General features: G+C 42.1%; 4 protein-coding genes across 5 annotated transcripts in view; 2 read left to right on the top strand and 2 right to left on the bottom strand.

Annotated features, from left to right (window-relative positions):
• Positions 1-4,815: 4,815 nt before the first annotated feature.
• Positions 4,816-13,960, top strand: tbxas1 (thromboxane A synthase 1 (platelet)). Its single transcript, XM_068722971.1, has 15 exons — positions 4,816-5,110; positions 5,215-5,354; positions 6,027-6,175; positions 6,611-6,704; positions 7,895-7,947; positions 8,104-8,200; positions 8,297-8,413; positions 9,557-9,645; positions 9,725-9,873; positions 10,167-10,297; positions 10,387-10,719; positions 10,895-10,983; positions 11,170-11,307; positions 11,807-11,969; positions 12,618-13,960. The coding sequence occupies exons 3-15, from the start codon at positions 6,075-6,077 to the stop codon at positions 12,729-12,731; spliced, it is 1,668 nt and encodes a 555-aa protein (XP_068579072.1). The 5' UTR covers positions 4,816-5,110; positions 5,215-5,354; positions 6,027-6,074; the 3' UTR covers positions 12,732-13,960.
• A 423-nt stretch (positions 13,961-14,383) lies between these two features.
• Positions 14,384-19,730, bottom strand: parp12a (poly (ADP-ribose) polymerase family, member 12a). The gene is made up of 11 exons (XM_068722970.1): positions 19,319-19,730; positions 18,506-18,641; positions 18,107-18,371; positions 17,811-17,960; positions 17,486-17,675; positions 17,174-17,342; positions 16,757-16,992; positions 16,547-16,634; positions 15,985-16,112; positions 15,380-15,531; positions 14,384-15,143 (listed from the first exon to the last, which is right to left on the bottom strand). The coding sequence occupies exons 1-11, from the start codon at positions 19,636-19,638 to the stop codon at positions 14,887-14,889; spliced, it is 2,091 nt and encodes a 696-aa protein (XP_068579071.1). The 5' UTR covers positions 19,639-19,730; the 3' UTR covers positions 14,384-14,886.
• Positions 19,731-19,970: 240 nt separating this feature from the next.
• cfap263 (cilia and flagella associated protein 263) lies at positions 19,971-23,534 on the top strand. The gene is made up of 9 exons (XM_068722972.1): positions 19,971-20,222; positions 20,679-20,814; positions 21,150-21,299; positions 21,385-21,534; positions 21,952-22,062; positions 22,220-22,318; positions 22,449-22,556; positions 22,677-22,832; positions 23,042-23,534. Exons 1-9 carry the CDS (start codon positions 20,131-20,133, stop codon positions 23,174-23,176), a joined length of 1,137 nt encoding a protein of 378 aa, XP_068579073.1. The 5' UTR covers positions 19,971-20,130; the 3' UTR covers positions 23,177-23,534.
• Positions 23,535-23,683: 149 nt separating this feature from the next.
• The window catches only part of srgap1a (SLIT-ROBO Rho GTPase activating protein 1a), an 85,353-nt gene continuing 83,293 nt past the window's right edge, over positions 23,684-25,743 (bottom strand). For both annotated transcript variants that reach the window (XM_068722968.1, XM_068722969.1), the window contains exon 22: positions 23,684-25,743. This exon is cut by the window's right edge and continues 583 nt beyond it. The gene's annotated coding sequence lies outside the window, so the exon portion shown is untranslated.

Here is a 25,743-nt window from a genome sequence, read left to right on the forward strand (position 1 = left end):
AACTTGTTCGGACGCGTGTTCTATGCCACAAACATTTCACTGTCTTTCTTTCGATCGGTTGATTGATTTATTCCGTTTGAACATTGACACCATAACAGAACACCACGGGATACTGCATGACAGTATACTACAACACCTTGACACGCCGGCTGACACAGTCAAAAACTGTTTGCTTCCCATCCACACACCTGATTCTCATCCCCCGGCACTTACCTATATGCACTTTTATGTCAATGTGCCACCCTAAGTTCAATGTCAGAACTGCATATCTAAATTCACCTCGTGTTTCCTTCAAAGATAAAAGAAAACAACAAAACTACATTATGGCTCCAACAGTATTTAAACACAAACCTGAATACTTACCATACACAGGAACAGGAGCAATGTTTTCAGTATCGTCATCACTGATATACCCCCGAATGAGATCTAATGATGAACTTTAAAAACAATCCTGATTTTAAAATAAAACACACAGTTGTCAACAAAATAAATAAAAGAAGAAGAAGAAGAAATACTCACACTTGCTCATGAGCCATTGCTATAGCGGTGCAAGACAACAAGTTGGAAGAAGTGTCTTGAATGTGCTGGAAAATATGCAATGCAAGGTAGCCTATATATAGATCTCATTCATCCGACCAGTCTCAATCATCCGACTGGTCTCATTTATCCGACCACGTCTTCATTTATCCGACCACGTCTCATTCATCCGACCAGTCTCATTTATCCGACCACGTCTCATTTATCCGACCGGTCTCATTTATCCGACCAGTCTCCATTCATCCGACCACGTTTCATTCATCCGACCGGTCTCATTTATCCGATCACGTCTCAATCATCCGACCGGTCTCCATTTATCCGACCACGTCTCATTTATCCGACCGGTCTCATTTATCCGTCCAGTCTCCATTCATCCGACCACGTCCCATTCATCAACCGGTCTCCATTTATCCGACCACGTCTCATTCATCCGACTACGTCTCATTCATCCGACCGGTCTCATTTATCCGACCAGTCTCCATTTATCCGACCACGTCTCGTTCATCCGACCACGTCTCATTTATCCGACCAGTCTCCATTTATCCAACCACGTCTCATTCATCCGACCACATCTCATTCATCCGGCAGTCTCAATCATCCGACCAGTCTCCATTTATCCAACCACGTCTCAATCATCCGACCAGTCTCCATTTATCCGACCACGTCTCATTTATGCGAGCGGTCTCATTTACCCGTCCAGTCTCCATTCATCCGACCACGTCCCATTCATCCAACCGGTCTCCATTTATCCGACCACGTCTCATTCATCCGACTACGTCTCATTTATCCGACCGGTCTCATTTATCCGACCAGTCTCCATTTATCCGACCACGTCTCATTCATCCGACCGGTCTCATTTATCCGACCAGTCTCCATTTATCTGACCACGTCTCATTTATCCGACCGGTCTCATTTATCCGACCGGTCTCATTTATCCGTCCAGTCTCCATTTATCCGACCACGTCTCAATCGTCCGACCGGTCTTATTTATCCGACCAGTCTCATTTATCCGACCAGTCTCAATCATCCGACCAGTCTCAATCATCCGACCAGTCTCATTTATCCGACCACGTCTCCATTTATCCGACCACGTCTCATTCATCCGACCAGTCTCATTTATCCGACCAGTCTCATTTATCCGACCACGTCTCATTTATCTGACCGGTCTCATTTATCCGACCACGTCTCATTTATCCGACCAGTCTCCATTTATCCGACCACGTCTCATTCATCCGACCACATCTCATTCATCCGGCAGTCTCAATCATCCGACCAGTCTCCATTTATCCAACCACGTCTCAATCATCCGACCAGTCTCCATTTATCCGACCACGTCTCATTTATCCGACCATGTCTCAATCGTCCGACCGGTCTCATTTATCCGACCAGTCTCCATTCATCCAACCACGTCTCATTCATCCGACCGGTCTCATTTATCCGACCAGTCTCCATTTATCCGACCACGTCTCATTTATCCGACCGGTCTCATTTATCCGACCGGTCTCATTTATCCGTCCAGTCTCCATTTATCCGACCACGTCTCAATCGTCCGACCGGTCTTATTTATCCGACCAGTCTCATTTATCCGACCAGTCTCAATCATCCGACCAGTCTCAATCATCCGACCAGTCTCATTTATCCGACCACGTCTCCATTTATCCGACCACGTCTCATTCATCCGACCAGTCTCATTTATCCGACCAGTCTCATTTATCCGACCACGTCTCATTTATCTGACCGGTCTCATTTATCCGACCACGTCTCATTTATCCGACCAGTCTCCATTTATCCGACCACGTCTCATTCATCCGACCACATCTCATTCATCCGGCAGTCTCAATCATCCGACCAGTCTCCATTTATCCAACCACGTCTCAATCATCCGACCAGTCTCCATTTATCCGACCACGTCTCATTTATCCGAGCGGTCTCATTTACCCGTCCAGTCTCCATTCATCCGACCACGTCCCATTCATCCAACCGGTCTCCATTTATCCGACCACGTCTCAATCGTCCGACCGGTCTCATTTATCCGACCAGTCTCCATTTATCCGACCACGTCTCATTTATCCGACCGGTCTCATTTATCCGACCGGTCTCATTTATCCGACCGGTCTCATTTATCCGTCCAGTCTCCATTTATCCGACCACGTCTCAATCGTCCGACCGGTCTTATTTATCCGACCAGTCTCATTTATCCGACCAGTCTCAATCATCCGACCAGTCTCATTTATCCGACCACGTCTCCATTTATCCGACCACGTCTCATTCATCCGACCAGTCTCATTTATCCGACCAGTCTCATTTATCCGACCACGTCTCATTTATCTGACCGGTCTCATTTATCCGTCCAGTCTCCATTCATTCGACCACGTCCCATTCATCCGACCACGTCCCATTCATCCGACCAGTCTCCATTTATCCAACCACGTCTCAATCATCCGACCAGTCTCCATTTATCCGACCACGTCTCATTTATCCGAGCGGTCTCATTTACCCGTCCAGTCTCCATTCATCCGACCACGTCCCATTCATCCAACCGGTCTCCATTTATCCGACCACGTCTCAATCGTCCGACCGGTCTCATTTATCCGACCAGTCTCCATTTATCCGACCACGTCTCATTTATCCGACCGGTCTCATTTATCCGACCGGTCTCATTTATCCGACCGGTCTCATTTATCCGTCCAGTCTCCATTTATCCGACCACGTCTCAATCGTCCGACCGGTCTTATTTATCCGACCAGTCTCATTTATCCGACCAGTCTCAATCATCCGACCAGTCTCATTTATCCGACCACGTCTCCATTTATCCGACCACGTCTCATTCATCCGACCAGTCTCATTTATCCGACCAGTCTCATTTATCCGACCACGTCTCATTTATCTGACCGGTCTCATTTATCCGTCCAGTCTCCATTCATTCGACCACGTCCCATTCATCCGACCACGTCCCATTCATCCGACCGGTCTCCATTTATCTGACCACGTCTCATTCATCCGACCGGTCTCATTTATCTGACCAGTCTCCATTTATCCGACCACGTCTCATTCATCCGATCGGTCTCATTTATCGGACCAGTCTCCATTTATCCGACCACGTCTCATTCATCCGACCACATCTCATTCATCCGGCAGTCTCAATCATCTGACCAGTCTCCATTTATCCGACCACGTTTCATTCATCCGACCAGTCTCCATTCATCCGACCACATCTCATTCGTCCGACCAGTCTCATTTATCCGACCAGTCTCCATTTATCCGACCACGTCCCATTCATCAGACCGGTCTCCATTTATCCGACCACATCTCATTCATCCGACCGGTCTCATTCATCCGACCAGTCTCCATTCATCCGACCACGTCTCAATCGTCCGACCGGTCTTATTTATCCGACCATGTCTCAATCATCCGACCACGTCTTATTCATCCAACCGGTCTCCATTTATCCGACCACGTCTCATTCATCCGACCGGTCTCATTTATCCGACCAGTCTCCATTTATCCGACCACGTCTCATTCATCCGACCACATCTCATTCATCCGGCAGTCTCAATCATCCGACCAGTCTCCATTTATCCGACCACGTTTCATTCATCCGACCAGTCTCCATTCATCCAACTACATCTCATTCGTCCGACCGGTCTTATTTATCCGACCAGTCTCCATTCATCCAACCACGTCTCATTCATCCGACCGGTCTCATTCATCCGACCAGTCTCCATTTATCTGACCACGTCTCAATCGTTCGACCGGTCTTATTTATCCGACCAGTCTCCATTTATCCGACCGGTCTCATTTATCCGACCATCTCTCAATCATCCGACCACGTCTCATTCAACCGACCGCTCTCATTTATCCGACCAGTCTCCATTTATCCGACCACGTTTCATTCATCCGACCAGTCTCCATTTATCCGACCACGTCTCAATCGTCCGACCGGTCTTATTTATCCGACCAGTCTCCATTCATCCGACCACGTCTCATTCGTCCGACCGGTCTCATTTATCCGACCAGTCTCATTCATCCGACCAGTCTCAATCATCCAACCAGTCTCATTTATCCGACCAGTCTCATTTATCCGACCACGTCTCAATCATCCGACCGGTCTCATTTATCCGACTAGTCTCAATCATCCAACCAGTCTCCATTCATCCGAGCACGTCTCAATCCTCAATTTCTCCAACCGCGTCTAAACAGCTTCGCGCATATTTTACTTTGACGAGCGCTTTTACATTACTCCGAGCAGAATATCGCTCGCAGGCTGCAATGTGGCTTACCTGCTCGCATGAGCCACATTGCAGCCTGCGAGGAGAAAACCATGCTTTGAGTGCGAGGGGCGTCCCTTAGCGGGCGACTACTATCACTGATCTTCTGCTCGCGACATCGGAGTGATGTGAGAGCGCTCGTCAAAGTAAAATACGTGGATCTAATTTGCGCTCTCGGATTTTGACAGTGATTTGCCTTCATACGAGAACATCTACAACTCGGGGTTTGGAAAGACAGAGCTCAGCAGGACGAACCCGGAAGACACTCTGCAGACCGGGCATGATGCAAGTAGCGCTAGATCAAGGTCTACCGGATCCCTCCACTGGACAATACAGTTCGCACACGCTCAGTTGTATTTCGTATGTGCTCTGCCAATATTATATTGTATGTGTTTCTGTATTCCTGTAGACACCAGTACACTCGTGTTGGATGCTATACGCTCCCATACAGTGGGGGGCAGTATGCGCCTCAGCTGTCTTTTGGGTTGCGACCTTCTAACAGCGCGAAGAGGACGTTACGATAACATGGACAAGTGAAGGGACTATTAGGTAAGCGCACTCACGTCATTTTTTCCAGTAATAACTCTCTCCAGATCTAATAAAGGCGCTGACATGGTACATGATCATCATATTACATAACGGACAGCAAAGAGATGAACGAACGGGAGTAATAACCTGCCATACTGTGTACTGCGTTAGTAGCCGAGCATCACAAATGACCTACAGTCTGTGTATCGGGCTTTTAAACACGCATTTCTTGAACTTGAATAAAGATCGGATGTATGGTTAGCTGTTTAAGAGTGTGTGCTTTAGGTAACGTTGCTGTTAAACCTGTTAACGTGCCACAGTAGACGCAGCATCTGTGCCAAACATAGGAAGTATAGACATGCCCCCGTTGTTAAAATGCAGGGAAGGGTGAACACTCTTCAGACAAAACTGCGAAAACAAATACTTTACAAGTCGTCTTAGAAACTAATCAATAGGAGACAAACCAGCCTGAGAGCATAGTCCACAAAGAGATGCAGTCTTTGTCTTTCCTCTGTTGAACTTGTATGAAAGATGTTCAGCCATGATACTGAGAAACTACAATACAACTAACTCACAGAACAGGATTTTGTGATTAGTTTGTAGATAATCTACTTGTACTGGTGACCAACGTGTCGTAAACAGCAGCTTTTACACTGACCTAATCTTTTTCTGTTTGACTTTTTTGTCTTTTAGGAGCCTTGATCTAATGCTGGCAGTGGAGAACTGAGGAGTTTTTACATTATGGAGGCTTTAGTTGACGTCCTAAATGTATTCCACATCAAGGCCAGTGGACTGTCTGTGACACTTGGCCTCTTTCTCGTCTTTCTGGGTCTTCTCTACTGGTGAGTAAATGTAATTTATCCCCGTTTGTGAAGAGGTGCATCACAGAAATTAAGTCAAGTTATCTACTAATATACAACCACACATTTTGTGTAAATTCAGATATTCATAACAGCCCTCATTCATCAGATCTGACGTTTGTAGTTTTGCATGTTGGGCTTTCTGATAGCGTTTTATGGGGAAGCCCTTGAAGAAATATCTCAAAGTGTTGCAAGCCGGGAACAAACCAGCCGGGAACAAACCAGCCGGGAACAAACCAACAAGAGTGTTGATCACGCACCAACGAAACCCAATCAACTAACACTTGCACCCATCAGTCAGCATTTGTAGAGCTGATGGGGCAAAAGACTGATTATAAACCAATGGCAGGATTATTTGGGGATGTATTTGCTTTATTTTTTTTTTCCATCAACACAACTCTGCGCTTTGTCTTCAAGGTATTCAATTTACCCCTATTCAGTCCTTTCTCGATGTGGAATCAAACATCCAAAGCCAGTACCTTTCTTGGGCAACATCTTCATGTTTCGCCAGGTAAGATATTGCTGCAATTTCTATCAAACTAAGAAACACCTCTCAGTCTCTAACCTTTTTGTTTATCTTTAACTTCTGTTAAAAACTGATTTGAATAAGACATTTTACCCACTGATCAACATCGTCTTACAGGAATGCACTGGACTATATTTAATTGCTATGAAAGCAGCAGAAGAAGAAACATTCAGCAGGTTCCATTTGAAAGCATTTATTCTCTTCAGTTGGATTAAGGTGTAGTGAAGTGGTTTCATTTCTACAATTAAAAGAGAGTAAATATACAAATTATATTCTATCACATTCACTTGAATACAAAAATCAACTAATAACTATCAAATCGGTACATCAATACATCCCGACTTTAATAGATAATAATAGAATGTCAGAATTAAATAGAGATTAGATGTACAACTTTACAAAGACTACTCACTCAGGGACAAAGGGAACCTCTTTAATCAAAGTGCACTGTGCAAACACTCGGGGCAATTAGCACACCTGTGGGAGTGTTAGCACGCTTCCAGAGAGCGTGCTCCTGTGCTCCCCAATCCAGCAGTCATGTGACCTCCACTTTTCTACAACATGTTGCTGCACATAGATCAATGTGTTAATGATTGCGTCGTGTTTTAGTTTTGTTTCATATCAGCCTGCTAAAGTGACATACGGTTTGTTCTGTGCTTTACAGAGGGAAAATATAATTTTACTACTTGATCAATAACATATGCCTAACATGTCCAGACTTGGCTGAATAATCTTATTTTTCATTTAAAAGAATTTTGAAAGCTGAAAGAGATCATCTCTGTTTTTATGTAACAATGATGTTCCAGGTGTTTATGGTATACAGATGTCTCTGCACAGCACATCCTGATGTGATTTAGTCATCAGACAAGGTGGCCATGGCCCCTGTAGCTTCCACTACAGACATTTATCAAGCAAGTTTCAGTATCTTGAAATGAGGCAGGGCTTTTGATTAACAAGTAAGCTAACAAAAACAAGCATATATGCAGCTCCCACAGTCATACAGCTGATTGACTGTCATACTGTTACTTTGTTCTATAATTTACATTAAGACAACAGCCCAAATACCAATCTGTCTCCAACATGGAGTCATTTCTTTCTTATGAAGAGCTTCTCTGGTTCCTTTCTGATGTTTTGGGATGTTATTTGTCATATGTTGCTCTTTGTTTCATTTTCAGGGTTTTTTCAACCCCATCAATGATCTCATAAAGACTCATGGCAGAGTTTGTGGGTAAGTAGAAGAAGTATTCTCTGCATCAGCATCTGAGGAAATGATGGAACATGTTATTGGTTGTAATTCTTCCACACCAACATGAAATAAACACTTGCTTGATAAAAACCTCTTATAGCAACACTGAGATTGTTGGCTTCACATGGTATATTTTAGGTATTATTTGGGCCGGAGACCGGTGGTGGTGATAGCGGACCCTGACATGCTCAGACAGGTGATGGTCAGGGACTTCAGCAGCTTCACAAACAGAATGGTGAGGACATTAACCAAAGCATGCACACTTTCAGTATAAGCCCCAATGATGTAATAACAGATGTTTGTGCATCGACTCTCCTGTCTCTTTGTGCAGACTCTTCGCTTCGCCACCAAGCCCATGACTGACTGTCTGCTCATGCTGAGGAACGAACGCTGGAAGAGAGTGCGGAGCATCCTGACCCCGTCATTCAGTGCTGCCAAGATGAAAGAGGTGAGACATGAGAGGGTGCCAATTACAATCAGCCGGTATTCATTACGAAGAATGTCATTTTGTGGTCTTACAATTTGCCAATTAGAAGAGCAGATGCAAGATAGAGCTACATTTTTTGTCTAATAACTTACTGTCTGACACAGATGGATGGTTAGAAGTGTGGAGTGGATGATGTATTGTAAACTATTTAAATTCGGAAAGATTCTTGGACAATGTATAACATGATTATTTCGTATATAACTAAAGCCCCAATTTGGTGTAACTATTGAGGGTTATTTTGGTGTCCTGGTTCTGCTGATAAACATGTCTAATTTATAGTGGTGCTGCCCCACTGCTTTCAACTGAAGTAAATATCAGACCTGCATCATTTTGGAGATAGCTTCTCAGTCCAGGCGCAAGGAGCGGAGACAATGTGAGGGTCTCCTTTGTAGAAATGGGCGTGTTGAGTTCATGGTCCATTTGTTAAGTCCAAATTCACTTTCCTTTCAAAACAGTTCTGACTTTTGGAGGGGCTCTCATAAAGTTCTCTCTTGTCTTCATGAATACCTGAAAATATTGAAACATGTTTACTTTACAGTTCAATTTAAATGACCACATTGCAGTTTTTAGGTATTTATGGACTATTTTTTCAGATGTTTGTGTGTCTGTCCTTTCCCAGAAACTCTCAGCAGCTGTGACGAGTATCTGTAAGGGTTGTGCAGAAAATAAGGGCTGGTCCCAAGTACAGGGAGACACGGGAAACGGAGGGTTGGATAATTGCGGGTTTAATGGTAACAAAAAGGTATTCGACACAAAAACGTGTGAATCACAAGTCCATGAAAATAAAACATCCAAAGCAACAGGGAACAAGGCAAAGGGGAGCGGACACGAAACGTACCGGGAGGGAATGGCAGGCAGACGACAGACAGACCAGGTTACACCAAAGACAGACGAACACTGAACCAAGGGACACACAGGGTTTAAATACACAGGGGAGGTGCAGGTGATTAGACACAGCAGGCTTCAATTAGGGGTGGGGCAGACAATCACGGGAGGAACAGACAGGGGCAGAAAACAAAGTGCAAGACACAATAGATAAAACGGAATAAACTAAATCACGACATAAATCGTGACAGCATCACTGTCTTTTATATTTTCCTGTAGATGGTTCCTCTCATCAACACAGCCACCGATTCCCTGATGAGCAATTTGAATGTCTCCGCTGAGTCAGGAGAGGCCTTCGACATCCACAGGTAATCAGACACGCAGTGAGCAAAGGCTGTTAGTATCACGGTGTAGTTTTCTGTCCTCATATCTCTGTGTGTTTTGCAGATGTTTTGGCTGCTTCACCATGGACGTTATTGCCAGCGTGGCATTTGGTACTCAGGTGGACTCTCAGAACAACCCAGATGACCCGTTTGTCCGCCATGCACAGATGTTCTTCTCCTTTTCTTTCTTCAGGCCCATTATGCTGTTTTTCAGTCAGTCAAATCTATTGGTGTTGTTATTTATATGTATGAATTATTACATGTGAGACATAATAGGAACGCAAAGAAGGCAAAAGAATAAAATATTATTAAAACATAGAAACGGGAGGGTTTACTATCTTCTGTTAAATAGATACGTTACAGAATAATTGGACAATAAATGTGAAGATAATTTAGCATAAAAGATGTTTGTAGATTTAAAAAAAAACATGCATTTGCAGTCATATTTGAGTGTGAAGGTGGCATTTCAGGTAGATTACATGAACAAATTTGGTTTGTGCGTCTAGTTGCTTTTCCATTCATCACGGCTCCTCTGGCGGGATTCATCCCCAACAAAAGACGAGACCAGATGAATCACTTCTTCATCAACATCATTCAGAAGATCATCAAGCAGAGAGAGGAGCAGCCTGCTGAACAGGTGAATCTCATGAGCATCTAATAATCTTAAATACAGTACAATTTATACTGTTAACTTAAAGTTTTTATTATTTATTTTTTTGCATGTAGCGGCGTAGAGACTTTCTTCAGCTGATGTTGGACGCACGAACCAGCAAAGAGTGTGTGTCTTTGGAACACTTTGACACAGCGAGTCATGCTGCTGATCAGCAGACGCAACACTCGGATCAGGACGACCGTCTTCACCCACAGGAGCCGTCCTCCAGGCGTCCACAGAAAAAGATGATAACTGAGGACGAGATCGTGGGACAGGCTTTTGTCTTTCTTCTGGCGGGCTACGAAACCAGCAGCAACACGTTGGCCTTCACCTGCTACCTACTGGCCATCAACCCTGAATGTCAATGCAAAGTACAGCAAGAAGTGGATGATTTCTTCACCAGACACGTGAGTGTGTCACGTTACGGTTTGATCTGATCTCATTTTCTTCAGCTACTTACGACATACGATTTTACTTGTGGACAGTTCAAATTCAGTGCACACAGATCTTTTTGTTCTGTTTTCATGGTTCAAACTTTTACTGAACTGTGCTGGATTTAGTTTATTTTTCCTTTTGTTGCAGGAGTCACCAGATTACACTAATGTCCAGGAGCTGAAGTATTTAGACATGGTGATAAGTGAAACATTGCGCCTTTACCCTCCTGGATTCAGGTAAATTAACAACATTAAATGAGTATAAAAGGTGCATTTTTATTTTGATGTACTACAGTCACAAGGAGCATCTTCATTTATTTCTGTACATACATGCAGTAGATTACAGGAATCACATGGAGTAAAGAAGGGAACATGAGTTCCAAGTTTATCAAACATACATCCATGGCATTATTCCCCACAAAGGTTTGCGAGAGACATCGACCAGGACTGTGTGCTGAACGGCCAAATCCTCCCTAAAGGAGCGACGCTGGAGATCCCAGCGGGCTTCCTCCACTACGACCCGGAGCACTGGCCAGAGCCTGAGAGGTTCATCCCTGAGCGGTAGGAGACTGTTCTCACTCTGAATAAGCAAAACTAACATGCCTGTGCTTTGTGTTTCATTATCATCTACATTTAGTAGATGGCTGAACTGGATTTGCTAACAAGTTCATTCATTACAAATTAATTTCATGTGTCTGTCAACACCTGCAAATAATGGAAAAGTAGTGTGCAACAGATATTACTCAAACAGCTCAACATTAAAAACCTTCAAAATAAAATGGTATGATTGAATATTCCTTTTTTACAGAAGACATTGTAACATGCCACAGTAGGAAAAGCACAGGTGTAAATAATAAAATGAAATGTTTTGCTGTTCCTTATTGTAAAACCTGTCAATGTTTTTAGCATCAACATGTAGACTATACACCACCTTTCTTCACTCATGTCTAACACGGCTATAACGAAGGCAGTGAAGTCCCTGTATTGTGCTAAAGGAAACACACTATCTCGCTGATTGACTCCTATTCTGTACTGCTTTTAATCAATCCCAAATCTCCAGATTCACACCAGAGGCCAAGGCCAATCGACATCCATTTGTATACCTGCCGTTCGGGGCCGGTCCCCGTAACTGTGTGGGGATGAGGCTCGCTCAACTGGAAATCAAAATGGCTCTCGTGCGTCTGTTCCACAGGTTCAGCATAGTGGCCTGCTCTGAGACCAAGGTGGGTTGGACACTTTAAAACACTAAAGACAAACAATCTGATTCAAACTACTTGAATCTAAGAAAGGATTCATACAAACAAAAGATACATTTAAAAAAACAAACTGTCAGTGTATTCTACCGCTGGCTGGTCACATTTAGTAGTTGATCTGGTGAAAATGGAATTAAATCTGTTGAGTCAGTCCTACAGTGAAAGCAACTATACGGAGTGGTTCTCATGTATTGTTAACATCCCATCATCATGAAGTCATTGGTTATATTTTGATAAAGACATTAAAATGTTAAAGCATCTGTAAATAACTACACTCTCTCTTGGGATCAGAGAGTGTAGTCACAGCTGTTATGATCACTTCTTGTAGTTGCACCAACATGACAAACTGTGAGTGAGTAGGTGTTTCCTATTATTCCTATTCATATTGATTCATTTTTTCCTCTTGTTAATAACCATAATTAATTATCAATGCTTTTAGATATTTGAGATTGTTGTAATTTTCACAAACTAACCAATGATTTATGATGTAGTGGACAGAATTCAGTATGCGTCTGTCGGCTATTTACATATGTGGTTATGAACATAATCTTTCATTTGTAAAATGTAAAATATATGTAAGATGTTGCTTTTACATATAGTATTCTTTCCTTTGTGCAGGTTCCTCTTGAGTTGAAGTCGTCAAGCACTCTAGGACCAAAAGATGGCATATTTGTGAAAATTCAACGTAGAGACCTGAGAGAAGGTCCAGTGAATTCTCCACCAGACAATTAACAAACTGACCGTCCATCATCATGGACGGCAGAAAAACCCTATGAACAGATACAAAGCATTCTGCAGGTCCATGTTGTGACACTGACACACTGTGTCAGCATTAAGGATCTGCTCCTTTTTAAAAAGTATCTCATAGGTAACATGATCAAGTATACTAGTAGTTACAATATACCTCAATTAAAGTGCTCGTCTTGTGCCTTTATTCGAGCTGGAGAGTGGACTGATGATGAGACGTGAGCAAAGAGAGAGGAGCGAATGAAGGAATATGTGTGCATGTAGCAATATTGATTTTTTTAATAGATAGATTTTGAACAGGTGTCTGTCATAACAGGTTTTTCATTAATCAGAACAATGGTTTTAGTTTGTCACATGCACTGTAGATCAAATCTGTCACCTGAACCTGAAAGTTTGCACATTTCTGCAGTCTGTTGTTAAACTGTGCTGCTCTCTTTACTACTGCTTCCTCCCATGAATGATGCTTAACTATATAATTAACCTCCATGCAATCACAGTTTTTCATGGTTGATATAGACGGAGGTACATATTTTGGCAAGTGTTACTGATTATATTTGAATAGACTGTGTTTCAGCGCCGTCGTGCGTCTGCGTCTTTTAATCTCCTCAGTTGAAAGCTGCTATTTCAGAGTGAAAGAGGTTGTTTTGTGACAGGATAGGAAATCCTCATGTTGTTTTTATTCCTGATGACCTGAGTCAGTGTTTATCAAATGTCTCAGAACAGGAAACTGGACTTTAGTTGGCCAAAATTCTCAGGGCAAATCAAGTTCAACCTCAAAGGGTGGGAGTAAAAGCATTTAATCCCGTTTCTCTTGATGACCTCATTCATTATCCTTCAAGGAGAACATCTGCACAGTACTCAAAGGAAAAAATGACATAACTATTTATCTTGCAGGTAGATACATCTTACTTAGAATTTCAGCCAGTGTTTGGGAGTTAGTCTAAGATGCTTGAGAGTTACAGCCCTGAATTAATTTAAATTATGAATGTATACAATAAAAGTGATTTACTGATGATTAATTCAAATGTATCCAACAAAGAAAATGTATATTTCAGCAGCTGGGATTGAAGGCCAGGGGCCTGAATGTACCTGTTTGAATGATATACATTTACAATGGGTCAAATACCACTTGTGTGTTACTAAATATTAACATGTGTGATGATGAGATTTCTCTGTTCTATCATTCTTCACTACTATTAAAAAGTCACCTGTTATATTCTTCTTCTTATTCTACTTCAATAATGTTTTTTTATAACAGAGACAAATACAGTATTATTTAGACACCAAATGTAGTATTTACAATTGAAATAGTTATGGAATAATTCAAACTTACATTTAGTCAATGTCCCTACAGTGTTATATGCTAACCTTTTTCTATTTTAATCTGCACACATTTTGATGCTTCCGGTTTCTTTTACCAATAACTGGTCATTTATTCTATTCTTAGTCAACCGTTGCCGAGAGGGATCTTTGTCGCTTTCTACCCTTTCAGTTGTCCGTCTAAGGGAACCAATGTACAGCGTTTGATCTCTATGTACAAAACATGACTTCTTTTTTTTTTGCGTACCTATTTACACAAAATAATAAAGCTTTTGTGGCAGGCGATCCTAAAAAATGTAACTTCAGTTTGACATTAATGACACTCTGTAATATATTTATTACATAACAACCAGATCATTCCATATCTGAACACCAGATTATTTGTCCCCCTCATCATCCTTCACTTGCATTAATGACCTGCACCAGACGACATAGGCTCCAATCCTAAGAATAGACATTGGCCAAGGAAAAGCATTATTTTCTTGGCAAACATTCTGCAATGAGTATGTTCTGACACAAATTCATCAAGGCACACTGTAATAATCACACAGACAAATCCCATTGAGTATTTCCACTTTCACCTACTTTGCACTTCTAGTGTTAAGATAAAATACTGTAACATTGTCAGTTAACAAAATAATTAATTGTTCTTTTACTTAAGTAAGCTTTTGAATGCATTAATTTGTGGTATAAATACATATCCCACCACTGAAAATCCATGAACCTTTAACAAAGCCACTAATTCTAGTCAAAGTGAAGCGCATTCCATAATAAGTTGTACTGCTGACCATTCGACACAGGAAAACAACAGCATTGTGACTTATGAGTAGTCGATAAGATACTCTGGATAAATCTGTTGTTTTTCAAAGATAACATAGATGCTGGGGTTGCTCTCGCAGTCAACACAGCTGTCGTAGAGGGTTTTGCCGTTTCCTTTTGGTGGGGGCCGGACGTAGCTGCTCTTTCCCTTGGTGGACTCCCCCACCAGGACCAGAGCAACAAACATGATCTTGCTCAGGCTTCTTTTGACATTGGCATATCTGTCTGAGTAGGACGCGTCTTTGGCAAAGTAACTCCCTAAAAAAAACAAGACAGCGTTAATATTGACACAGTCAGAGTGTGATGGCCTCTTTTCTACTGACATGGGAAAGTATGCTGCTTTTTTTTGTTCCTGTTCTAAAAGCCTGACGAAAATTGGAATAAGAGTTAAATGCTCTCATACCAAAATACAACACAACACAGTACATTTGTGGAAAAGACATCTGTGTGTTCATCACAGTACTGGAATGGCTGCTGAAGCTGTTTTACTGTACCTTTGCCATAGGCCGTGCCATGGACACCACACATCCTCCAGTCAAAGTTTTGCTCACAGATGGCCTCAATCAGGGACCCATCTGTCCCGTGGAACAAGTACTGCTCATTCACAGATTTAGCTGCGTTCCTCTCCTTCATCTGCTCTTTCTGCCTGAACACACAATACAGGAAACATGAACGTGATGATATGCGACTGGTTAATTTTTTCGCTTGATTGAATCTAGTTCTTTTTTGCTTTGTTGATTAATTGCATCTATAAGCTCTGTTTTTGATCTAGCAACATCTCATCAACTACTAAATTCTGCACTACATTCATCAGCTAACTGTGTCTGTCTGCTGCTTTAGAGCATGTTCCACTGAAAACGGCTGAAAATGGTGCCTATGGGAGCGGTGAGAGTGAACCAAAACCGTAAAGTTGAGGGCCAGAACAGAAATGAGCTGAAAGTCACTATAAAGTTGAGGGGAAATGCAGATTCAGGTGATAATTCTCAGTAGATTCATCACTACTAGCAGAGAGCGACACCTTTCACATCGTTATTTGATACAATGTTGTTGTAAAAATGTTGATTACAGCTTCAAGACAAAAAGGCAGATCGGGATTTACCACTGAAAGACTTTCCACAGAGAGGGGTTCTGGATCCTCTGGATGCTGTTAATTTTACTCTGGGGCATGGTGAGCTTAAACAGCGTCTCAATCATATTGTCCTTTGCGGATTTAGAGAGAGGTACGAGCTGAAACATAAGAGCACAGTGCAGATAAACAAGTCATTAATGCATACATTAATATCTAATGTTCCAAACAAGAAAACAACTGAAATATTAAGCACAGTGCAGTAAAAAAACATCTCTCTCACACACACACACACACACACACACACACACACACACACACACACACACACACACACACACACACACACACACACACACACACACACACACACACACAGCAGGGTGAACCCCTTTCAAATGATCATAATCCTATGAAACAGCAATATAACTACCAATTTAAACAAGCTTGTGTTTTTTTTCTATAACCTCATTGATAATTTATCAAATAAACTGAAACATTGGACTGAAATTAATAATTAAACAGACACAGATAAAAAATTATTTTTGGGGAACAGGGAGAAAGGCAACACAGTAATACATCCTTTAAAAGACACCTTGTATCCAAAATCCGGTAGGGCAGTCGTGTCCCAGTGGGATGGGAAACTTTCAGCTGAGGAGGAACTGGGGCCGTGTGACGATGCACTATGAGGACACAAGCATAAGAACTGTTGGACTAGTGAAGTCACTTGAGACACAGATACATCCAAAACAGCAATATTAGAGTTCATCTTAAAATCTCCATTGAAAACTAAATAAGAAAATACCTCTTTAGCTTCGCCTCCACATCATGAGCAGACACAAAGCGAGGCCTCCTTCTGACCTCTCTCTTGGTTTTGTATTTTACATTCTGCTGATACATCTGCTGTGTTCCCGCTGCACCTTTGAAGTGGAGGATATACTGCTGTTTGCCAGCACCAAAAGGAATCTCTGTATCTCCGTCTGCCAGGTACACGTTCTCCAGAGTTTGAGAAGTGATAGAGGCTGGTATGCCATCGTCGTTCTACAGAAAAATAAACAGAGCCGACCGCAATCCATTTGAGTTTTGACGTAAGATGTGCCAGTGATAAAATGGGGGGAAAATCAATCAGTAAAGAGTGAAGAGAAGAGAGTGGCCGTTAACTCGCACAGGTAGGATAAGAACAGAGACCCATAGCTGCATTATTGGTACTTGTCTGACTGACCTGTCCGTACTCCAGCCATTCCCCGCTGTCATCCTTCCAGTACCACAGCCACTGTGTTGTAAGAATGAAGTGAGGGGGCTTTGAGACGGAGGAGGCAGTGGACAGCCGACGAACCGGAGACCCTCCATATGTCATTGTCACAAAGTCAGCTGAGGGTGGGGATGCAGAACTGAAAGCAAGCAGTAAAAGTAAATCAACAATTCCCTCATCCCCTAAAAGACTTCAACTACTATTTTGTTTTTGCTCTAGAATACTTTCATAAACCAGAGAAGTGTCTGTATGTCTCTGCGGTCTGTTTCTTCATTCATGCACCTTTGGAAAGACAAGAATCTGTAAATCCCCAAGGTGGACGACGGTGGATCCGTGCAGCTTGTGTCATTTCCTGGGTCACAGTAGGCTTTCTCAATGTCTTCGTTATTAGTCAGGTCCTTCCATGTCACACCATCACTGTCTAACACCTGCCATCTGTACGGCAGATGCCAATGGACACGGGCACACTTCTCTGTGGAAACAAAACCCAACAATGACACAGAGGAAGTGGTATACATCATCTTCATCGTCCTCTTCTCTTCACATAGAGCTACACATGTATTGAGAATAATGTATTGACTGCAGTTGTGACTAGTTTCATTGTTACCCTTGAAGCTGCAGTGTCTGCGAATGTTGAAGAGGCAGATTTCATTCCTTTCAGCGTCGCTCATGGGTTTAGATGGTGAAGCAGAACTAGTGGGGGATCCGGGTTTTTTTGGGCAAACTGGCTGAGAGAGGGGTCTCACCTCTGGCAGCACTGCAGGAGAAAACACACACACACACACACACACACACACACACACACACACACACACACACACACATATATACAAAATCTACCATGCAGACTATCACTTAAGATGAAGTTTTAAAAGTTTTCTATAAAAAGTTGTTGTTATTTACCGGGAACAGCAATAGCTCCTCTCTCCCGTTGACCCAGGATGATGAATTTATTTCTGTAGATCGCCACAAGGTTTTTAACATTCTCCTGACTGACTCCTCGGAGAACCTTTGTTTCTTGCACATCAACATTATGGGATCTCTTACACGATGAGCCGAACTTGCAGTCACCCTGGAGAAAGTGCTGGCAGACGTGAAGCTTGGTGCACGAGGTGGTGAATTTGCAGGAACCGTGCAAACCATTTCCCTTGTTGTAATGTGGGCAGATCTGGGAGGGGTGTACATATCATTACGGCAAACATGTTTGACAGTTCATTCAGGAAAATATACATCACTTTCTACACAATATCAAGAGATTGTGAATTTCCACCTCTGCCTCCCAGCGTTACCAGTACAACCCACCTCAGGAAGCAGATGAGGATCATTCTGCAGTAACAGCTGGAACAGCTGTTTCTCTGTCAAATCGTGAAGCCCATTTTTTTTCAAAAGGTCTGCATTGTATGAACAATTCAGACGATGGGGATTTTTACACTTGCCTCTGAAAAATGAATGAAATACAATTTGTCAGTGAACGGTACTAGTTTTACTGAATCAACCACTGAACAAAATACACTTATCTGTTTGGTTTCTGTAAATATGAGGCTCTACAGTTTTGAAAGTTAAACATTTGAGTTCTTCGAGGTTATTTAATCAAACTTTTTCCTAGAAGCTAAATGTGGGCCATAAGCCGCTTCACTCCATAAGAGGTTATATAAGGCAGCACTCTGCACACTGCTTTTTAATTGTCTACTTGGCTATTCAGGGTTATAACATGATGTGCGTTACTGGCATCTTCTGGTCCAAAAAGGACTTACACTTAATGTAGGCCATGCACAGCCGGTTTGCACAGCAAAAGTTTGTTTTGTTTCCTGCAGAGGCCAAAACAGACTCAAGCTGTGTGACGCTTGACAGTCTGAACACGCCCAGATAGTTTCCAGGGGGACGAGCTGACTTTAATCAGGAAACAACAACAAACACACCTGTGTATGTCGGGCTTTAACGTTTAAAGTTCATATTTAGCCTACTGAGTCATAAAAGGGTTGTAGCCTTAACAAATAAACCCTTTAAACTTGAACAACTGTTTAACTAATGGTGTTATATACTTTGAGTACCACAGCTTGATAAAAGACTACTTATAAAACCTCCAAATGTAATGTGAGCTCAGTATCTACTTACCCGAACATGCAGTCTCCGCACACATAATACCTGCACAGGTGTAACGCATCGCACTGAGTACACTCTCCGGGTTTCCTCTGACAGATCCGCAGACTAGTTTTAGCCACTACCAGACTGTCCTGGCTCAGGATTTCTTCCTCGGAGACCTTCTCTCTGCCTTCCTGAATGGCTATTTTACCATCGTCGAAGAGGACGCCCTCGAGGACGGTTTTCGCGACGGTGAAGTTCTGTGCGATCTTCCCGTCCAGCTGCTTGAAGTCCAAACATCCCTGGTGGTCGCACAGGGTCTTGATGACAAATTTAGAGATGACTGAAGTCATCCTGAAAAGAGTTTTAACTAAATCACTTCCGTTGTTGCTGAGGCAGGGCTGACTCGACTAGAGCGGCGCCTGAGTTCAGAGAAACGAAACTGAAACTTAAGAAGAAAGCGAAAAGAAAAAAAAGGATGTTAGGCCTGCCTCTAAAATACAATATTCTAATCTAAAATACTTTGTCAACACGCTTCTTTTATATTTCAAACTTTTAGTTAATTAAAGAGGTGGGCATTCAGATGAGGGGAAGTATTGTTATAATTGTCGATTTACGCCAATGTTTCCATAGGATTGTTATCAGATACATTCACATCTAATAACACACAGACACAGTCCTCAAATCAACAAAAGACGTCAGAATGCTGTGATTAAAATCACTCTATTAGCAATTAACATTAAAACAGAGATAATCTGTTTCATAGCTGTTATTATTTACAGAGCACGTGAAGGCAACACAAGCCCTAGCAACCACAGCAAGCGTTTCTGTGTACCCTAGCAACCATGGAGGATGAGCTTTCGATGGCGGAAGAAACAAGGAAAGAGGTCACACGAGAACAAAGAGAAGTCCTCCACAACCAAGTCGAAGAACTAAAGTAATGAAAATAAATAGTCACAACCTTCTATGGCTCAACCGTGACGTGTGTTAACCTATAACGTTAGATGGCTTTATGACCTGGTTTGTGCAACCTGCTAATGCTAAACTAGCAAACTGTTAGCTAGTTGTGTTGAGCAATATGCTTAAAGCAGTATTAGTTATATATTATAGCAGTTAAAGAGCTCTACTAGTTAAATCATCACTAACTCGATCCTATCATTTAAATTAGGCAGCTAGGTCACATTATGATGAAAATACTTTTGTGGAGGTCTTTTGCATTTTAATATCAACTGTACTAATTGTTACACAATAAGGTGAGCTCCTGTTTCCCTATAAAGATGATCAGAGGTGAGTGAATAAGTTACATTTGACACTTGGTTAGGTTTATCTTTTAGCTTCAGGCATCTTCTTTAGCTGATTATGAAGTGGTTGATATTCACTTCTTCCACCCAAGATGTTCCAATGCAGCCCTCCTGGCAGAGATCGACATGTTTGATCGGTTCATCGGTCGCATCGATCCTCGGGACATGGTGTCCCATGCTGGGGGAGACGGTCCGGGGGCAGCAGGAGCCTCCAACCTGGAGGGTGGGGTAAGTGCACCCAGTGACTACTTCTTTATTAAATATACAAAACTCACTCTGCACAAACAGAAAGACAGTAGATAAAGAGCTACTCATCCGGGTTTCGATGATTAATCTTGCTCCAAGTCACAAAACAGGTTTACAAAATCAAAACAAAACCAGCACATGATGAACTCACATACTTTTGGGGTTGAGAGAGTGACAACATACTGCTCCATATGAGGAATCATTTTTGTGGCCTGCCAAAATCCTGATTCAAATTCTGTTGCCTGGACAGAAGACCTTTCTGCACTGTACTCCTGAACGCCCCACATCACTTTGTATGCGTGTATGTGTCTTGTCAGGCTCGTGGGCGGAGGTCCAACATGTCAGAACCCGTCCTGCAGCTGACCTTGGAACAAAAACTTTATGTGGCACAGAGAGAAGTAACGGAGACACGACAAGACCAGGAGAAACTCAGACAGAGATATGAGAGAATTCAGGACAACTACAAGGTTACAACATAGCCATGCACAAAAATCTGAAACTAACACACACCTACAGAGCATTTCTTTGCAGTGACTCTGCTCATCTCTCCAGGCCTCTCTGAAGGAAGCGGAACTGCGTCTTGCAGAAATCCGGAAGGCTAAGAACAAGTTTGAAAGCAAACTGCTCAAACCTCCGAAGGACAACAGGTTGGAAATGAAGGAGCCTGAGAAGGTGCTTCGGTACATTGAAGACAAGTCAAAGGTAATAATTAGGTTCGGTCTTGTGACATGAGCCTGTGCAAAGTACAAAACTAAACTTTAGTTTGTTGTAAATCTGTAAACATATCTCAGCTCCTGCATTAGCCTTTTCATCTTAACATGATCATTATTCCATAGTCCATATTCCACTTTTTCAGATTGTCTGTTTAATTCACCAGTGGTTTTAATCATACTGCAGAAAAAGTAAGGTGACGTCAAATATAATGTACTAATCACATACTGTTATCCTGTGCTTTTGTATTCTGACGCTTTGATAATATAGTTCTTGAAACTCTCACGCCAATAAAGCTGAATTTGATGAGATCATTTTTTCAGTAATGTTTTCTGCCTTTCTCCAGTGCTCTCGCAACCCCTACATATTCATCATCTCCCTCCCTTTGTCTGCTCTGTTCACAAACAGGTCGCCCAGTTGGAGAAGTTTAATCTGAAGAACCAGACGCTGAAGGCCCACGAGAAGAAGCTCCAGCAGCAGCTTCAGCAGAAAAAAGAGACGGGAAAAGCCGAGTACGAGGTAGAGCATGAAAGTATTGACAGCTGTATCAATTATATCTCAATAGATTGTCAGTTGACTGCTATGCAAGAGAACAGTGAATCAGTCTGCGATCAGATTTTATTTTTCCGCTTGTTAGTGAATGTAACAACGTATTGGTACCTTGTGTTGTTTCTAGGACGTTTTCCAGGAATACAGCGAGCAGAGAATTGTCAAAGACCTGGACGAACTTCAAGTCAACAATTCGAAAGTGCTGCGTGTCCTCGGTTCACACAAGGTAACTCATTAGAAATGTGCGTGTGAGAGAGAGATCATTTTCTCCATGTCATTTAGTGTAGATGGATGAAACCGCCTTTGCAGTGTCGCTTGACCGTAGCTTCAGCTTGTGTCTCTGTTCGTGTCAACAGGAGGAGCTGCAGAGAGTGACACGGGAGGCTGCAGAGCTGAGCAGTGACATCACCAACAGGAAGCAGATGCTGGCAAAAATTGAGGAGAAGATACAGCACGCTGAGGAGGTTCAAACTTTAAGGACCCAACTCCCTCTTTTTCTTCTTTACACCATACTCATCTCCTGCTCTTTAAAGTAATTCAGTTTGTGTACTTCATCCCTTCCGCTTCATTTGCTCTCTCTTCAGGAGCGTTTAAAGGCAGAGGCCCTCAACCAACACTTGCACCGCCAGCTGACAGATTATCAGCCTCCTGATATCACCGAGTACATGCGTGTCAAGGACAAACACAAGAAGCTGCAGCGGAGCGTTCACACTTGGGAGAGAAAGTCTGGGATCGCTGAGGTAAACCATATTTTTTATTTCCCCAAATACAACCAGCTCTCTCCCGGATTCTCTGTGCCCTGTGTCAAAAGGGGATAACATTTTGAAGTGCAGTATTTTTTATTTTATTCTTACATTGTTATTATGCCACGCCTCAGTCCAGCTGCAGAAAAAAGCGGTTGTGTGGCAGTATTCGAGACAATGGGCTCTCTCTTCTCTGTTATCACCAGATGGCATTGAAGACTACAGCCTGGAGCGCACAGAGAGACTCTCTTACTCCTGCAGACGGAGCCGAGGCTGGAGCTAGAACTGGGGAGCACCAAATCACCGTAAAGCTCCCACACATCGCAGAAAACAGCAAATAGAGAATTAGAGATTCAGCAAGCCTCCGGGATTCATAAAAAAACAAAAACAAGTACATTGTGTGGCAGAAAGGAACATTTGCTACTGTTGCAATCACCCAGCATCTGATGTCCACACTCTGTTAATGGTGTGTTGCCTTGAAGCTTTAATCCTTATCATTTCTTAGTTGTTTTTTTTCACTCGCACTCATGTCCTTGGGAGATTTTTTACTATTCACCGTAATGAAGAATGAAATGTTAAACCTTGCTCCATCAATCCCTGTTCCCTTCATCTTTTTTTTTTCTCCACTTTATTTTTGTTGTTCCCTTAATCTTTGTATACTGAATTATGTTCAATAATTAAACTTTATGCCCAATACTATATTGGTTGTAGTATGTCTATAATGTAGTATTTTTATATTGTGCTTTTTTTATATTTCCACTTTTACTTCCACCACTGACTATTAATAAACAAAAGTTGAAGTTACTCAATAAGAAACGCGGGGTAAAAAAAATCCACCTAGACTCGACAAACTATTCCTTTATTAGAAAGAAATCCTTGGAGGTATAAGCCCTCAAAGAACTCTAAATGTTATGATGTCACATGCCATATTATATACAGTTATATACATAAAAGTGCAATGTCACAATGGGTAAGCTGTTTATTTATTATTCATTCTGTCGTATAACGGTCTGGAAAATGGCATCGTTACTTATTCATGTTCTTCCTGCACTGCATCTTCTCAAATAAAAACACAGAATCTGACATGAAAATGCAACAGTACAGAATGTCCGAAGTTCCTCTAAAACATTGTCAAAGGCACTTTCACAAGTACATACTACAGATGTACGGGACAGCACAGAGTAGCTTAAAGCCTACAGACGGCATAACTGAGTCCTACTGTTGATGATAATGTAACAGCGTGACAAAAGCACTTTTTTTTTTTTTACAACTGGATTTATACTGCATCTCTGGATATTTATTCTACATCATTTCTTCCAAGTCATTTCTACCCAGAAACAATACAAACATAACAAAAAAAAAGATTAAAAAAAATAATGAAAGTTAGTAAATCAGAAATGAATCGTCTTTTGACTATTATACACACAATATCCGTCAAGTCAAAGATAGTGTAAACCTGCTGTTAGAGAGCATTGCTTAGTCAGTCTTTTCTGTGTGTTATTACGCTAGCCAAACATTTCCAGGACATTGCACCCAGTTCTGTTACTTGTACAGTGCCGACCTTATTTTGAAAAAGACAGTTGAGGGGTGCCGTTGGAACTCTGGCACATACGTTTTATGGGGCTATTGCATTCGAAAGAATTACCACACACACACGCCAGGCATTTCAAGGCGTCATCATCGATGGAGAACGCCTCAATATCAGTCAGAGAACAATACAAAAACACATCACTGACATTCTCACCTGAAACAGACTGGAGGGACACGGAGTGAGCGGCTGTTTTCAGAGAAGCATAGGAAGCAGGGGGAACATATTAAGGTGACTTTCACACTAACAGTCATTAGGTCCATGGCTACCGGCAGCACTCCCACAGGGCGCTGCTATGAGCGCACACACACACACACACACACACACACACACACACACACACACACACACACACACACACACACACACACACACACACACACACACACACACGAAATATGCCTACATCATATCTGGAGGTTCACATCCATGCTTTTAACTCGCACAGTCATGTCTTTGGGTAGATCAAGCCAGGCAAGGCGTAAAAAGAAGCTGTTGCACGTCTTCCACACCGTGTAATATAGCATTATGTGTCGTATATACTGTAGGTAGGAAATGGTTGGTCATCATAATTTTTCACACTGCTCCACCATTTCTTACACAGATGCAAAGGCATACGTTATTATGAGGCATATTTTATGCCTGCATCAGGAGTTATTGATGCAGGAATTCAAGAATGCATCAAGTTCATAATGAAGTAGTGGTTTTATCCAATAGTCATGTCTCATTCCAGACCATGTGGAAGCATGTTAAAATATCTTTGAGTGAATCCAGCACAGAGGTGATCTTTGTACATTTCTGAGACACAACAGATGGTGTGCCTTGCCAAAGAAAGTTGCAGAGTTTACACGCTAGTGAGGAAAGCACACTGCTAATCAGCACTATTATCTATTAACAAAGTATTGGTGGTTGTTAAGGGCTCTTCAGGCCCGTAATCAGTCAGACCTTCAAACCATTTCTGTCCAGGTAGTCACAGCACCTTTAGAATATGTTAACATATGAAATCAGTTACATCTCAAAGTCGATGAGGCCTTACCACCAGTTCACAACACCTTCGATGGCCGTCCTACGTAAGAGCAAAAAAATAAAATAAAGTACATCATTTAGTTCTGTGTGTGAGAATGCCACTCTGGTCACTACAGTTCTCATCAAAAAGCCTTTCAGGTTCAGTGGTTAAACAGTGGAGCTACATGCAGCGTGTTCAGTTCATTAATGTCTGTAAACTAATCTAACTAGTGTACGTTTTTCTAAAACCTTGAAGGAAGCCTTTGTGATTTGTTGTTTGAATTTCTTTGAAAAAAGAAGAAGAGATTTGTTAGA

Source organism: Cebidichthys violaceus, unplaced genomic scaffold (genome assembly GCF_023349555.1).
Source record: "Cebidichthys violaceus isolate CVI_PGR_0920_01 unplaced genomic scaffold, fCebVio1.0.p SCAF_3, whole genome shotgun sequence".
Classification (NCBI taxonomy): Eukaryota; Metazoa; Chordata; class Actinopteri; order Perciformes; family Stichaeidae; genus Cebidichthys; species Cebidichthys violaceus.